This window comes from Bos taurus, chromosome 3 (genome assembly GCF_002263795.3).
Source record: "Bos taurus isolate L1 Dominette 01449 registration number 42190680 breed Hereford chromosome 3, ARS-UCD2.0, whole genome shotgun sequence".
In the NCBI taxonomy this organism is placed as follows: Eukaryota; Metazoa; Chordata; class Mammalia; order Artiodactyla; family Bovidae; genus Bos; species Bos taurus.
This window is the reverse complement of record NC_037330.1, coordinates 96,490,758-96,507,966: the sequence shown is the minus strand read 5'-3', so window position 1 is coordinate 96,507,966 and position 17,209 is coordinate 96,490,758. Positions and strand designations below refer to the sequence as shown.

Genomic DNA, 17,209 nt, shown 5'->3' with positions numbered 1-17,209 from the left:
TCAACTTTGCTTTTTGCCTAATATCATTTCCCTAGTCTAAAATAAATATAAAATAAACAGCAAGTAATAAGTCATTAGCAAAAAGACAAAGTGAGAAATGTGCATTCAAATAACCACTTTTATTTAAGAATGTATTCCAACATAAAAAGGCAAAGTTCAACAATGCAAAACCACGAATACTTCTGCACCAACCTAAATACTATCAGAATAATAGAAAAGTTAGTATACAAAAACACAAGTAAAAAAGTTTTCCAGAGTCATTAACGTGGGCTATAAAATTGACTCTGAGTTGTGCAATAGCCAAACAAAGTGAAAAGCAGGATGGATTACAAGAATCATATTGCTTTTAAGATATAAACACCTTGTTATATAGGTGAAGAAAATCTTTTTGTAAAATGAGTCCTGTGGAGAAAAGATATACAGAACAGCACCGTATAATAATCAAGTCACTTCCATTGGTTCCTTATAGGCTTCCCCCATGGAAGCCTAACACATCATGCTAAAGCTTCAATCACTAAAGAACACTGTGTGTTCTTACGTAATCTGCTTGTATTTTTAATAACCACCAGATAACAAAAGCCAGTATATTATACCTGTTATTCTATACTTCTTGAAATAAAATATCATTACTGCACACATAAAAGAATATACTTCTAATATAGTCATTATTTTTATATTCCTAAAATAAAACAAAAGCATAATCTTCTTACCAAAACCACACTGAAGGGATCCACTATTTCTCTCACCTGTGATTCTTTCACATTTTCAACGGTAAAGTTGAACCAGACTCGGAAGCGAGGATTACAGGTGTCTGGCCTAATAAATAAATCATACTCAAACTCAGAGACCTGGTCCACTCGTCCAAGGTTACCTGTTAATAAAAATTAAGAGAACTGGGTATTAATATAAGTTCATGAAGCTCGATGGAACATACATTTAAATATTATGAGCTCTGACAACGACATCTGTCATCATTTGGTACTTATAGGTTCATCTTTCAGAATCCATTAGGCTGCCACCAACTCTTAAAGTAGTCCAGGATAAGAGGAGGTTTTCAGCTAGTCTAGGCTGTGGAAATAGCAACTCTTTCTGTCATTATAACCTAGAAGATCAATCTGTGCTACAAGTGTCTTTGACAGACTGGTTGGTACACTATATACAGCAAGTGGCAAGCACCCTTAAAACAAGCAAAAACCACAACCAAACTTCAGTTTCCTGGTTAGAAAAAAGAAATGATAACACCCTGTGTCTTTTGTATTAAATTTTATGGCATACAAGTTATCTCTAATATATTTTATTTTATTTAATTCTCACAACACAGCTATGCAATTTGTACTGTATTTTGTACATTTTCAAACTTTTATCAGAACATGTTACGAGAATATACAAGCAGAGTAAGGGTTAAACAAAAATTAGAAGTAGTTTCTACATAAAAATAATAACGGTAAAATCACAAACAACCATAAAATTAATTTCCCTTTCCTCCACCAACAAAAACAGGCATATCAAAAGTGTAAAAACTTAAGTGTGACTCCAATTCTTTGTCTCTCCTCTCTCCACCTAATATTCTAATGAGGAGTAAGTTACCCAAAATTTTAACACTGGGATGGGATAAAAAATAAAAGCAAAGAGTCTGGTGAATTCCCAAACTAGTTAATAAACCAGAAAAAGAAGAGTAAACACAACTACAGAAAGCAACAAAGCAATTGATTGAGAAGTCAGTATGGTCTGCATTTGAGAGCACAGCAATATCCTACTTTAACAGTAAGGTCTTACTAAATAGCAAAAAGAATTATATTCAATATCCTGGGATAATCTATAATGGAAAAAAATTTTTTTAAAAAAGAATGTGTGTGTGTGTGTGTGTGTGTGTGTGTGTGTGTGTATGTGTGTGACTAGGTCACTTTGCTGTACAGAAGAAATTAACACAACATTTTAAGTCAACTATATACTTGTTAATTTTTTTTTAAACCCATAAGTCATCACAAAAAAATGAGCTCTAGTCTTTCTCCAAAAGAACACTCAGAATTAAACTTTATATGCACCAAAGTTCTAAATTATTTCTAAATCACTAGTTCTATTGATAGGTCACTTCTTTTTCTGAGCACCAGTTGTAGTAGACAGAGTACTAGCCTAGGAATCAGCAGACCTGAATTCTAGCTCAATTGACCCACTGTGCAATAATGGGTAAATTACCTACCCTCTCAAGGTCTCATTTGCAAAATAAGAATATTGAGTTACCTAACTTCTAAGGTTCCTTTCAGCTGTAACATTATTTGGCTGCCTGATTCTAAGATTGATCTAAATGATCCAAGATAAGCCTTCCTTCAAAACCAAATCAATTAACCTTAGGGTGATTTTGTCTGCTCTCATTAAAATATGGCCTGAGAACCAGACGACTCCTCCTTCCAGAACCAGGATGATCAGACACCTTGAGTTAAGTAGACACATTGCCAAGGTCCAGCCCCAGTGGATCCAGGGAAATTCGAAGGGGAGATGGCTTCAGCAATCAGGATATGATAGCTTTAATTAAATATTAATTAGAGATATAAAGATTAATAGAATAAGGATAGCTCAGTAGGAAAATTCAGTGAAGAAAAGAGGCTGAATAACTTGGTTTACGTGGAAAGCTAATAAAATTCCAAGGCAAGGAATTTACGTCACCTATGTAGGCCACACGCATCCTCCTGTCCTCCCGAAGGAGAGGAGACACTAAGGCCTCCCCGGTCAGATCTTAGAAGCCCAGGCATAATTAGTAGGCTTGACGAGCCTCCGCATTCCAGATGGGGATTCAGCCAGAAGGTGAGAGAAAGAACGACGTGGGGAGACCAGTCTTTCGAGGAACTGATCCCATTTTTTATTTTTCCAGGGTCTGTTTTTATACACTGAGATGTTATACAAAAGTCACACAGGGTCAGCAGTCCTGACTTTTATTAAAGTCAGGTGCTTCATACAAATGTATACAGAGGTCTTAGGGGTGTTACATCATCTTCTGGCCAGGGGGCCTGCTGACAATTTATGACCCTCTCCTTGTGACAGTTGTCAGTCAACCAGAACACTTATTTCTCTAAGGGTGATTATTCTTAAAACAGACGCCACCTTCTGAAGGTAAGGGTGCAGTAGGTTTTAATTAAGGAAAGAATTTGCTTAGCCTAAGGTCTAACGTGATTAATATCAAAGGCTAATACTTATTTCTTCTATATATATATTAATGTGTATAAGGGCAGGGGATGTGGAGACTTAGCAGTAAACATTGGCTCAACAAATGAAAAACCCTTCACCAATACAATTTCTAATCAGCCTACTATACTATACTAATAGTTTTCTAATTTCTCTAAAGAACCTGTTTTTAGAAGGTTTAAAGCATCTCGTGCCTCTCACAGTTGGGAGGCTGTGAGCAATCACATGAGGCTGGACAAGCCTGTTAGGCAGGCTAGAGAACCTTCAGAGGAGTTTGTAGATTGAAACACTCCTGCCCAGGAATTATTATTAACTGGAGCTGTAAGTTAACTCCTTCTCTGAAAGAGGTGGTGGGGGACAGCCCCCCATAAAGTCAGAAGTGTAGGTGAGAGAACAAAGCAGTAAAGTAGGCAGACTCTGGTTTGGGGGGTAGATGCTCGAGAATTTCCAGGGGGACTCCTGAGGCTCCATTCCACCTTTGCGTATGTCCAGCCTCCTTCCTCATGATCTTTGACACAGGCGGAGGTCCTCATGCTGGCTCCTGGCAACACGTTATTTTTTTAAATGCATTGATGGGAAAATACAAACAAGAGCTAATTAAAACCAAAAGCTTTTAATTTTTCTAGCTTCATTGTCTTCAGAATTTCCAAGGAGATTCATCAATGGAATTGGTCCTTTCAAATATTATCATTCAAAAATATTTACTAAGGCTTCTTTTGTAGAAGAAGGAACGTTTATTATATGAGAGCACTGAACTTAAAATCAGAAGATCTAAACTCAAGTTTTATCTCTGTCACTTACTAAGTGACCTTGGAAAATTAACCCATCTGTGTACAACCTCTGCTTATTCAACTATAAAGTAGGATTCATAATAATAGAAACATGAATATTTATCTCCAGGCTAATTAATATGAACATTAATTTTAACTAATACATAACTGATATTAACATGAATTTTCAACAGAAAATTAACATTTTCTGAGCATTTCTACATGTCACATACTGTCCCAAATGCTTGGTATATTGATATATTTAATTCTTACAACAACCCCCAACTGGTAGGACCTCATTTTACATATGAAAAAAAGAATAGGACAAATATATAAAATAACTTAGCCAAAGTCATTATACCATGTAAGCAAGTATGAGTCAGAACTGGGATTTGAATTCAAACAATATGTCTCTAGTCACTAGACAATCAGTTCAGTTCAGTTCAGTCACTCAGTTGTGTCTAACTCTTTGCAACCCCATGAACCGCAGAACGCCAGGCCTCCCTGTCCATCACCAACTCCCAGAGTCCACCCAAACCCATGTCCATTGAGTCGGTGATACCATCGAACCATCTCATCCTCTGTCATCCCCTTCTCCTCCTGCCCTCAATTTTCCCAGCATCAGGGTCTTTTCCAATGAGTCAGCTCTTCACATCAGGTGGACAAAGTATCAGAGTTTCAGCTTCAACATCAGTCCTTCCAATGAACACCCAGGACTGATCTCCTTTAGGATGGACTGGTTGGATCTCCTTGCAGTCCAAGGGACTTTCAAGAGTCTTCTCCAACACAACAGTTCAAAAGCATCGATTCTTCTGTGCTCAGCTTTCTTTATAGTCCAAATCTCACATCTATACCTGACCACTGGGAAAACCATAGCCTTGACTAGATGGACCTTTGTTGGCAAAGTAATGCCTCTGGTTTTTAAAATGCTGTCTAGGTTGGTCATAACTTTCCTTCCAAGGAGCAAGCGTCTTTTAATTTCATGGCTGCAATCACCATCTACAGTGATTTTGGAGCCCAGACAATAACGTTTACTAAAAATACCTGGTTGAAAGAATAGGAAGATAATACACCTTGAAAGTACAGCATAAGTTATAATTCTTAATAAAAAATTACACAACACAAAGTGAAAAAGCTATTTTTGACCTCCAAAAGTTCATGGTTGAAAAAGTAAACATTAACGTGCAATTTCAACATTAAAGGAAAACAAGAATTTTATTTTGTTTTTAATTCTGGAACACTATAAATGGATTTTGATTAATAATAACATCTTAAAATCATTGCTATATATTGTATCTAAAAATAAAAAAAATATGTATTAAAGCCTACAGTTCCAAAATTATTTCAGATCCTTTATATTATTATAGCCTCACCATGACCCCATAATGAGTAAGCTGAGATTCAGGAATCTTTAGTGCTTGCTTAAGTTCATTCTTTAAAGCACCAGGGGAAGTCCCCAAAACAAAGACTTCACGTTACACTGTACTGCTCTTTGGAATGGGCCTTCCTGATGGCTCAGCAGGTAAAGAATCTACCTGCAATGCAGAAGACACAGGAGACTTGGGTTCATTCCCTGGAAATGGCAACCCCGTCCAGTATTCTTGCCTGAAAAATTCCATGGACAGAAGAGCCTGGTGGGCTACAGTCCAAAGGGTCTCAAAGAGTCATATACGACTGAGCGACTGAGCAGCAGCAGCACCTCTTTGGAATATACCATAGCTACAGTCAATTCGTTTATTGACTGATTCAATCACTTATTCATTCAAAAAGGGCTACAGTATGTGCTATAAAATAGAACAGAAAGTAAGTCCAACAGGTGCGGCCTTTGCTTTTACTAAGTTTGAAAGTGAAGTTGCTCAGTCATGTCGGACTCTTTGCGACCCCATGGACTGTAGCCTACAAGATTCTTCCATCCATGGAATTTTCCAGGCAAAAGTACTGTTTACAGTCCCGAATAATAATAAGCATCTGGTATTTGGTCTTCTGTAACTACTCTATTGGCCTTCTTCACCTCTCCTATGAGGAGTATTCTCTCTGTGTGTTTGCAGGAAAAAAACAAAGTTTTTCTCATATTACCAGTAATATTTCAACAAAGTGCCAATGTATGACATTCTGATTCTGAACACAGAAATTTGAAATAAGCTGATTATGCCTTTATGTCATCTGGTTCCCTCCACCTATATGAAAGGAGAGAAGAAAACAAATAGGAATCTAAAATATAGGACAAACACACACACGCACACACACAAAGTAGATTTTAAACACTGACATGTCAATAGTCATGTTAAATATAAATGGGCTAAATATTATAAATAGACTCAAAAATTATTCTGGATAAAAATAACAACATATGTAGCAGTGGGATTGCTGGGTCTTATGGTGGTTTTATTCCTAGTTTTTTAAGGAATCTCCACACTGTCTTCCATAGTGGCTGTATCAATTTACATTCCCACCAACAGTTAGTGCAAGAGGGTTCCCTTTTCTCCACACCCTCTTCAGCATTTAATGTTTGCGGCTTTTTGATGATGGTCATTCTGACCAGTGAGATGATATTTCATTGTAGTTTTGATTTTCATTTCTCTAATAATGAGTTATGTCGAGCATCGTTTCATGTGTTTATTAGCCATCTGCATATCTTCTTTGGAGAAATGTCTGTTTAGGTCGTTTTACCAATTTTGATTGGGTTGTTTGTTTTTTCTGGTATTGACCTGATGACATGCTTGTATATTTTGGAAATTAATCCTTTTTCAGTTGTCTCATTAAATTAAAAATACATAAAAAAACATAAATTTCCTGATACCAAGAAAAAATAAAAATGCATATAGCTTATAAAGAAATTTTTCATATTTAAGAACAAAGAAAGACTGAAAATAAATGGTCCTTTCAACTATCATCATCCAAAAATATTTACTGAGCCCTAAGTTGTAGAGAATACAATACTTATTTTTTCAATGAATTATTAATTTTATAACAGGAAAGACACTATCAAAAAGAAAGCTAATGTAGCTATATTTATCTCAGACTAGGTAGACTTCAAATCAAGAAACTCACTAGAAATGAACAGAGACATTTCATGATGCAAAAAAGGTAATTGCATCAAATTGATAAAATTGATAAATTGATAAAAATATCAAAAAATATACATCTAATAATAGATCTTCAAAATACATAAGTAAACTTGGACAAAATAAAACATGGAGACAACTTTATAAATACAGTGAGAAATGTGAACACACCAATTCCACAAACCAAAAAAATATTCAGAAAGGATTTAGGCAATTTGAAAATGTGACTTAAAAGTATTTCTAGTCCTAATTACAGAATACTTTTCATTTATACACCTACAGAATATATATCCTTTTCAAAAGCCCATGGTACATTTACAAAATTAATCATACACTGGTCCATAAACGAAGTCTCAGCAAATTTCAAAGGAATCTGTATTATACTGCCTATGTTCCCCTATCATAGTGATAGTATTTTATTTTTTTTTTTAGTGATAGTATTTTAAACTAAATCATAATCAATATATGTCAAGCAAAATTTGTTCAACGTAGCTAAATCATTTCTAAGATGGAAATATAAATGTACACATACATATGGATTGATTTTTATTAATTTATACATAATATAAAATGTATTATGAAAATCAGTTATCTAAGCTTCTATTATTTGTTGTTGCTGTTCAGTCGCTAAGTCATGTATGCTTCTTTGCAATCACACAGACGGCAGCAGGCCAGCCTCCCCTGTCCTTTACTATCTCCCAGAGATTGCTAAAATTCATGTCCATTGAGCCAGTGATGCTATTTAACCATCTCATCCTCCATCGCTCCATTCTCCCTCTGCCTTTAATCTTTCCCAACACCAGGGTCTTTTCCAGTAAGTTGGCACTTCGCATCAGGTGGTCAAAGTACTGGAACTTCAGCTTCAGCATCAGTCCCTCCAATGAATGTTCAGGGTTAAATTCCTTTAGGATTGACTGGCTCAATCTCCTTGCTGTCCAAGAGATGCTCAAGAGTCTTCCCCAGTACCACAATTTAAAAGCATCAATTCTTTGATGCTCAGCCTTCTTATGGTCCAGCTCTTACATCTGTACATGACTACTGGAAAAATCATGGCTTTAAGTATATGGACTTTTGCTGGCAAAAGTCCTGGGCCTTAGGAAGCATCGCTACAAACAAAGCTAGTGGAGGTGATGGAATTCCAGTTGAGCTATTTCAAATCCTAAAAGATGATGCTGTGAAAGTGCTGTACTCAATATGCCAGCAAATTTAGAAAACTCAGCAGTGGCCACAGGACTGGAAAAGGTCAGTTTTCATTCCAATCCCACACAAAGGCAATGCCAAAGAATGCTCAAACTACCACACAATTGCACTCATCTCATATGCTAGTAAAGTAATGCTCAAAATTCTCCAAGCCAGGCTTCAGCAATATGTGAACCCCGAACTTGCTGATGTTTAAGCTAGTTTTAGAAAAGGCAGAGGAACCAGAGATCAAATTGCCAACATCTGCTGGATCATTGAAAAAGCAAGAGAGTTCCAGAAAAACATCTATTTCTGCTTTATTGATTATGCCAAAGCCTTTGACTGTGTGGATCACAATAAACTGTGGAAAATTCTGAAAGAGATGGGAATACCAGACCACCTGACCTACCTCTTGAGAAATCTGTATGCAGGTCAAGAAGCAACAGTTAGAACTGGACATGGAACAACAGACTTGTTCCAAATAGGAAAAGGAGTATGTCAAGGCTATATATTGTCACCCTATTTATTTAATTTATGCAGAGTACATCAGGAGAAACGCTGGGCTGGAAGAAGCACAAGCTGGAATCAAGATTGCCAAGAGAAATATCAATAACCTCGGATATGCAGATGACACCACCCTTATGGCAGAAAGTGAAGAGGAACTAAAAAGCCTCTTGATGAAAGTGAAAGAGGAGAGTGCAAAAGTTGGCTTAAAGCTGAACATTCAGAAAACTAAGATCATGGCATCTGGTCCCATCACTTCATAGTAAATAGATGGGAAAACAGTGGAAACACTGTCAGACTTTATTTTGGGGGGCTCCAAAATCACTGCAGATGTTGACTGCAGCCATGAAATTAAAAGACGCTTACTCCTTGGAAGAAAAGTTATGACCAACTTAGATAGCATATTCAAAAGCAGAGACAACAAAGGTCTGTCTAGTCAAGGCTATGGTTTTTCCAGTGGTCACGTATGGATGTGAGAGTTGGACTGTGAAGAAAGCTGAGTGCCAAGGAATTAATGCTTTGGAATTGTGGTGTTGGAGAAAACTCTGAGAGTCCCTTGGACTGCAAGGAAATCCAACCAGTCCATTCTAAAGGAGATCAGTCCCGGGTGTTCTTTGGAAGGACTGATGCTAAAGCTGAAACTCCAATACTTTGTCCACCTGATGAGAAGAGCCAACTCATTGGAAAATACTCTGATGCTGGGAGGGATTGGGGCAGGAGAAGAAGGGGACGACAGAGGATGAGACGGCTGGATGGCATCACCGACTCAATGGACGTGAGTCTGGGTGAACTCCGGGAGTTGGTGATGAACAGGGAGACCTGGCGTGCTCCAATTTATGGGGTCGCAAAAAGTTGGAGACGACTGAGCAACTGAACTGAACTGAACTGATAAATCAACTAAGTATACAGAACTTTCCTTTCAACAGTAAAATATACATTTTCCTCAAGTTTACCGGAATATTCTTCAGAAAAGACTACAACACAGAGTATAAAACAAGTCTTAAAACATTTAACACGAAGGAAATCATGCACAGTAATCTCTCCAAACAAAACGGAAGGAAATTACTAATCAGTAACAAAAGGAAATTTAAGGAATTCAAAAACATTTAGAAATGACACAACAAATTCATAAATAACAAAGAGGGTCAATTAAGAAATCAGAAAGAAAGTTACAAAATATCTTAGCATGAATAAAAAAAAGCTACTATCAGAATCTGTGGATGCATAGAAAGCAGTACTTATACAGAAATATGTAGCTGCATATGCTTACATTTTAAAAAAAGAAAGATCTTAAAGCAATAACCTAATCTGCCAACATTTCACCTTTTGAAGCTTAAAAATAATGTGAACTAAAGGCAAAATAAAGGAAATAATAAAGGATTGACACAAATGAAACAGATAATTGAAAAAAATTGAGAAAAGCAATGAAACAAAAAATTATTCTTTTAAGCGATCAATAAAATAGACAAACTTTTATCTACACTGACTAAGAAAGAAAGAGGACACTAAATTTGTAAAATCAGTAGTAGGAGGATATACTATGACCAATTGCAGGCTAACGAATTAGATAACCAAGATGATATAAGGAAAGTTCTAGGAAGACACAAAACTGACTAAAAGAAGAAATACTAAAAGAAGAAATATCTATAGACCTAAACAAAAGTACTGATTTAATAATCAAAAACTTCACATCAGGAAAAACCCAAGTGTCTTCACTGATGAATTTATAGAACTTTTCAAGGAAAATTAACACCATCCTTAACAAACTATTGTCCCAAAACAAAGAAGCAAAAACACTTCCCAAACTCATACCTGGGGTTGTTTGTCTTGATACTACAAAGACATCACATGAAACCTAGACGTCAATAACAGTAATGAATACTGACCCCCAATCCTCAATGAAATACTAGCAAGCCAAATCCAGTATTTTATGAAAATGACTGAACATCACAATAAGTGGGACTTATACTGGAAATTCAGTGTTGGTTCAACATATGAAAATCAAATAATGTAATAAACAAGATTACTAGAAGAAACGACAAAAACACATGATCATCTCAACAGACACAGAAAAAGAACTTCACAGAGTTTTATACTTTCCATGATAAAAAGCACTGGAAGACAAATGAACATAAAGGAATTTTTTTTAAATCTCACAGCTAATTAGCATACTTAATGGTTCAAGGCTGAACATTTTCCCCCTATGATCTGGGGTATAAGTATGTTTGCTCTTGCAATTTCTATTTAACATTGTAGTTAATATTCTAGCAAGGGTAAGTAGGCAAGAAAAAGAAACAAAAGGATTCATACTGAAAAAGCAGAAATAAAATTATATTTATTTGCTAATGATACGATCTTTTATAGAAAAAATCCTAAGGAATGTACAGGCAAAAAATGAAGACTAAGTTAAAAAAAATATTTCATCAAGGTTGCAGGATACATATCATATAAAAATCAACTGGATCTCTATACAGAAGCAATGAATAAGTTCAAAACGAGATTCAAAAATAATGTCAAGATAATATCAGAGAAAATTAAATACTTGGATTAATTTAACAAAAAGCATAAGTAAACAAAGAATGTAAGGTTATTTTAACATTTGAAAAATCAGGCAATGTACTTCACCATTTTAACAAGGAAGGAGAATAACCATATTATTATTCCAGTAGATACAGAAAAAAACATTTGACAAAATCCAACATACACTCATAAAAAAGCTTTCATGAAATGAATAATACTTGGAAATGTTCTGTAATTATAAGTGGCATGCATTGAAAAAAAGAAAAACCCACAAAACTTAAAGCTAATCAGTTTAGTTCAGGCGATCAGTCGTGACCAACTCTTCGCAACCCCATGGACTCCAGGCCTCCCTGTCCATCACCAACTCCTGCAGTTTACCCAAACTCAGGTCCATTGAGTCGGTGATGCCATACAAATATCTCATCCTCTGTCATCCCCTTCTCCTTCTGCCTTCAATCTTTCCCAGCATCAGGGTCTTTTCCAATCAGTCAGCTCTTCGTATCAGGTGGCCAACGGATTAAAGTTTCAGCTTCAACATCAGTCCTTCCAATAAACACCCAAGACTGATATCCTTTAGGATGGGCTGGTTGATCTCCTTGCAGTCCAAGGGACTCTCAAGAGTCTTCTCCAATGTCACAGTTCAAAAGCATCAATTCTTCTGTGCTCAACTATCTTTATAGTCCAACTCTCACATCCATACATGACTACTGGAAAAACCATAGCCTTGACTACATGGACCTTTGTTGGCAAAGTAATGTATCTGCTTTTGAATATGCTATCTAGGTTGCTCATAGCTTTCCTTCCAAGGAGCAAGTGTCTTTTAATTTCATGGCTGCAGTCACTGCTGCTGCTGCTGCTACTAAGTCGTTTCAGTCCTGTCCGACTCTGTGCGACCCCATAGACGGCAGCCCATCAGGCTCCACCGTCCCTGGGATTCTCCAGGCAAGAACACTGGAGTGGGTTGCTATTTCCTTCTCCAATTCATGAAAGTGAAAAGTGAAAGTGAAGTCGCTCTGCAGTGATTTTGGAGCCCCAAAAAATTAAGTCAGCCACTGTTTTCACTGTTTCCCCATCTATTTCCCATGAAGTGATGGGACCAGAAGCCATGATCTTAGTTTTCTGAATGTTGAGCTTTAAGCCAACTTTTTCACTCTCCACGTTCACATTCATCAAGAGGCTCTTTAGTTCTTCTTTACTTTCTGCCATAAGGGTAGTGTCATCTGCATATCTGAGGTTACTGATATTTCTCCCGGCAATCTTGATTCCAGCTTGAGCTTCTTCCAGCCCAGCATTTCTCATGATGTACTCTGCATATAAGTTAAATAAGCAGGGTGGCAATATACAGCCTTGATGTACTCCTCTTCCTATAGGAAGCAGTCTGTTGTTCCATCTCCAGTTCTAACTGTTGGTTCTTGTCCTGCATACATATTTCTCAGGAGGCAGGTCACGTGGTCCGATATTCCCATCTCTTGAAGAATTTTCAAAAGTTTCTTGTGATCTACACAGTCAAGGCTTTGGCATAATCAATAAAGCAGAAATAGATGTTTTTCTGGAAATCTCTTGCTTTTTCCATGATCCAGTGGATGGTGGCAATTTGATCTCTGGTTCCTCTGCCTTTTCTAAAACTAGCTTGAACATCAGGAAAATCCTGAGTCATGTATTGTTGAAGCCTGGCTTGGAGAATTTTGAGCATTACTTTACTAGCGTGTGAGATGAGTGCAATTGTGCGGTAGTTTGAGCATTCTTTGGCATTGCCTTTGTTTGGGATTGAAAGGAAAACTGACCTTTTCCAGTCCTGTGGCCACTGCTGAGTTTTCCAAATTTGTTGGCATATTGAGTGCAGCACTTTCACAGCATCATCTTTTAGGATTTGAAATAGCTCAACTGGAATTCTATCACCTCTACTAGCTTTGTTCATAGTGATGTTTCCTAAGGCCCACTTGGCTTCACATTCCAGGATGTCTGGCTCTAGGTCAGTGATCACACCATCATGGTTATCTGGGTCATGAAGATCTTTTCTGCATAGTTTTTCTGTGTATTCCTGCCACCTCTTCTTAACATCTTCTGTTTCTGTTAGGTCCATACCGTTTCTGTCCTTTATTGAGCCCATCTTGGCATGAAATGTTCCCTTGCTATGTCTAATCTTCTTGAAAAGATCTCTAGTCTTTCCCATTCTATTGTTTTCCTCTATTTCTTGGCACTGATCACTGAGGAAGGCTTTCTTATCTCTCCTTGCTATTCTTTGGAACTCTGCATTTAGATGGGTATCTTTCCTTTTCTCCTTTGCTTTTCACTTCTCTTCTTTTCACAGCTATTTGTAAGGCCTCCTCAGACAGCCATTTTGCTTTTTTGCATTTCTTTTTCTTGGGGATGGTCTTGATCCCTGTCTACTGTACAATGTCACAAACCTCTGTCCATAGTTCATCATGCAACCTGTCTATCAGATCTAGTCCTTAAAATCTATTTCTCACTTCCACTGTATAATCATAAGGGATTTGATTTAGGTCATACCTGAATGGTCTAGTGGTTTTCCCCACTTTCTTCAATTTAAGTCTGAATTTGCCAATAAGGAGTTCATGATCTGAGCCACAGTCAATTCCTAGTCTTGTTTTTGCTGACTATATAGAGCTTTCCCATCTTTGGCTCCAAAGAGTATAATCAATCTGATTTTGGTGTCGACTATCTGGTGATGTCCATGTGTAGAGTCTTTTCTTGTGTTGTTGGAAGAGGGTGTTTGCTATGACCAGTGCGTTCTCTTGGCGAAACTCTATTAGCCTTTGCCCTGCTTCATTCTGTACTCCAAGGCCAAATTTGCCTGTTACTCCAGGTGCTTCTTGACTTCCTACTTTTGCATTCTAGTCTGCTATAATGAAAAGGACACCTTTTTTGGGTGTTAATTCTAAAAGGTCTTGTAGGTCTTCATAGAACCATTCAACTTCAGCTTCTTCAGCATTACTGGTCGGGGCATAATCTTGGATTACCATGATATTGAATGATTTACCTTGGAAATGAACAGAGATCATTCTGTCATTTCTGAGATTGCATCCAAGTACTCCATTTAAGACTCTCTTGTTGATTATGATGGCTACTCCATTTCTTCTAAGGGATTCTTGCCCACAGTAGTAGATATAATGGTCATCTGAGTTTAATTCATCGATTCCAGTCCATTTTAGTTCACTGATTCCTAAAATGTCAACATTCACTCTTGCCATGTCCTCTTTGACCACTTCCAATTTGCCTTGATTCATGGACCTAACATTCCAGGTTCCTATGCAATATTGTTCTTTACAGCATTGGACCTTGTTTCTATCACCAGTCACATCCACAACTGGGTGTTGTTTTTGCTTTGTCTCCATCTCTTCATTCTTTCTGGAGTTAGTTCTGCACTGATCGCCAGCAACATATTGAGCACCTTCAACATGGGGAGTTCATCTTTCAGTGTCCAATCTTTTTGCCTTTTCATACTGTTCATGGGTTTCTCAAGGCAAGAATGCTGAAGTGGTTTGCCATTCCCTTCTCCAGTGGACCACATTTTGTCAGAACTCTCCACCATGACCCATCCTCACTTAATACTTTAAGATTTTATTGCTTCTCCCTGAGATCAAGAATAAGGAAGTACATCTTCATCACTTCTATTCAACATCATTCTGGAGTACTAAACTTTGCAATAAGGCAAGAAAGACAAATCAAAGGCATAAAAGCTATGAAAGAAGAAATAAAAATATCCTTACTTACAGAAGATAATGTTTACATTTTAAAAAATCTCAGAACATCTACAAAAAACTACTTGAACCAAGAAACAAGTTCAGCAAAGTCATAAGATACAAAGTCAAGATAAATACAAAATCAGTTGTACCAGCATCAAACAATTGTACTACCAGCTAGTAAATGGAAATGTAAACTTGAGAACCATATTCAAAGTACCATTATAACCTCAAAACACCTAGAAATTTGTCTAACTAGATGTCCAGATCTTCTACAACAAAAGTTACAGAATATTGCTGAGAGAATTTGAGAAATACCTATGCAAAAGGAAATACATGTTGTATGTTCAGAGATGAAAGACTCAAAATTGTTAAGATGGCAACTCTCCTAAATATATATGTATATTTACATATAGAATTTTTACATATTTACATATAGAAATATAGAAATTGAACTTACATATAAGTTCAATAGAATGATAATCAAATCACACAAGTCTTTTTGTAGAATTGACTGGTTAATTGTATAAGAAAATACAAAGAACCAGTATAATCAAAGCAATTTAATAAAGAAAAAAGAGCAAAAACTGTTAAAAAAGAAGTTACAGTAATCAAGATAGCTTGATTTCAAAACAATATATAGATCTATAGATACACAGATCAGTGGAACAGGTAACAGTCAGAAATAGACCTACACATATATAAGCAATTGATTTGCAAGACAACTCAATGAGGAATTATAAGTCTTTCCAACAAATAGTGCTGAAAATAAGGATTAATTCTTACTTAAAATCATACATAGAAATTAACCCAAAATAGATCATAAATCTAAATGTAAGATCTAAAATTATAAAACTTGTAGAAGAACACATGAATGAAAATTTTGCAGTCTTTGATTAGGTAAAGATTTCTTCTATAGAACACCAAAAACATGAAACATTAAAGAAAAATGATAATTGGATTAAAAAACACTTTCATTTTTTGAAATACACTATTATGACATGAAAAGGGAAGCCACAGAGTGGCAGAGGGTACCTGCCAACCTCTACAAAGGCCTTGCGTCCAGAATGTACAAAGAGCTCTACAAATCAAAATTAATATGAACAATTCAACCAGAAAATGAGCAAAAAATTTTGAATAGACACATCACAATAAAAGATGAGTGCCCCTAAACCATAAAATATGCCAAACTCCATTTATTATCAAAGAAATACAAATTAAAACTATGATGACCACACACCTATCAGAATAGCTTTTTTAAAAAAAGAATAGCTCGGTTCATTTTATTAAGAGATGGATTTTGATAATTTTATTATGCTTCATAAGCATCAAAATTAGTAATATACCTAATTATTATCAATTATATGTTAATAATAGCCCAATAACTTATTCCAGAAGTGTTTTTCATCTTTATTTTTTAAGTTATGGGAAATAAGTTTTTTAATATGTACATATATACATGTATAGCAGATTTTGTTGTAAGAGGCAGGATAAAGTGATCACTAAGACTTTCAAGCCAAAAAAATATATAGTGTATTAGGATATTTCTGTGGGTAATGTAAAAGGAAAACATGATTTTATGTACAAAGAAGAAACAATGTACCTTTTCTGCTTAGAAAAGTCTGCTGATTTACTATTAAATGAATAATAACAGCTAACTATTATATACTACTATGTGCCAAAAACTCATCAAATTACCAAATTCTATAAACTCATTTAAACATAACAACTCCAGAAGCTAAGCTACATTATCAATCTGACCTTACTAGGAGGAAACTAAGATACAGAGACATTAAGTAATTTACTTAAGGTCATAAAACTAAGTATAGTGTCAGGACAAAAGAGTGAGCTAAGAGGCCAGACTGAATCTGTGTCATCTCATTAATGTTAAATAATTCATACAGTCTAGATCTGAACCCACCTACTTCAACTTGGGTATTTTATTTTATTCATCAAAGAAAATTTTAATCCAGTAAGATATCTTTGTATTTTAACAGTGGCACAGTCCATTTACCTTGGTGCAATTACTGACTTTTTTTTTTCCTTTTTTTAATTTATTTTTTTTATTTTTTAACTTTACAATATTGTATTGGTTTTGCCATATATCAACATGAATTCGCCACAGGTATACACGTGTTCCCCATCCTGAACCCTCCTCCCTCCTCCCTCCCCATACCATCCCTCTGGGTCGTCTTTTTAACATCTTGTTTTTCCTAATTATCTTTCTTTTATCATGTGTCTCTTGCCTCCTCTTCCACTAATCAGGTTTTCTTTGTCTCTATTCCCT

The 17,209-nt window shown here is 36.1% G+C and overlaps 1 protein-coding gene across 6 annotated transcripts in view; it reads right to left on the bottom strand.

Annotated features, from left to right (window-relative positions):
• BEND5 (BEN domain containing 5) overlaps positions 1-17,209 on the bottom strand; it is a 1,466,135-nt gene that overhangs the window by 1,225,423 nt on the left and 223,503 nt on the right. For 5 of the 6 annotated variants that reach the window (XM_059884715.1, XM_059884716.1, XM_059884717.1 and 2 more), the window contains exon 3: positions 711-871. In XM_059884715.1, the coding sequence (XP_059740698.1) occupies positions 711-871 (161 nt within the window). The remainder of the gene's footprint in view (positions 1-710; positions 872-17,209) is intronic. The other variant, XM_024990145.2, reaches the window with a different exon arrangement.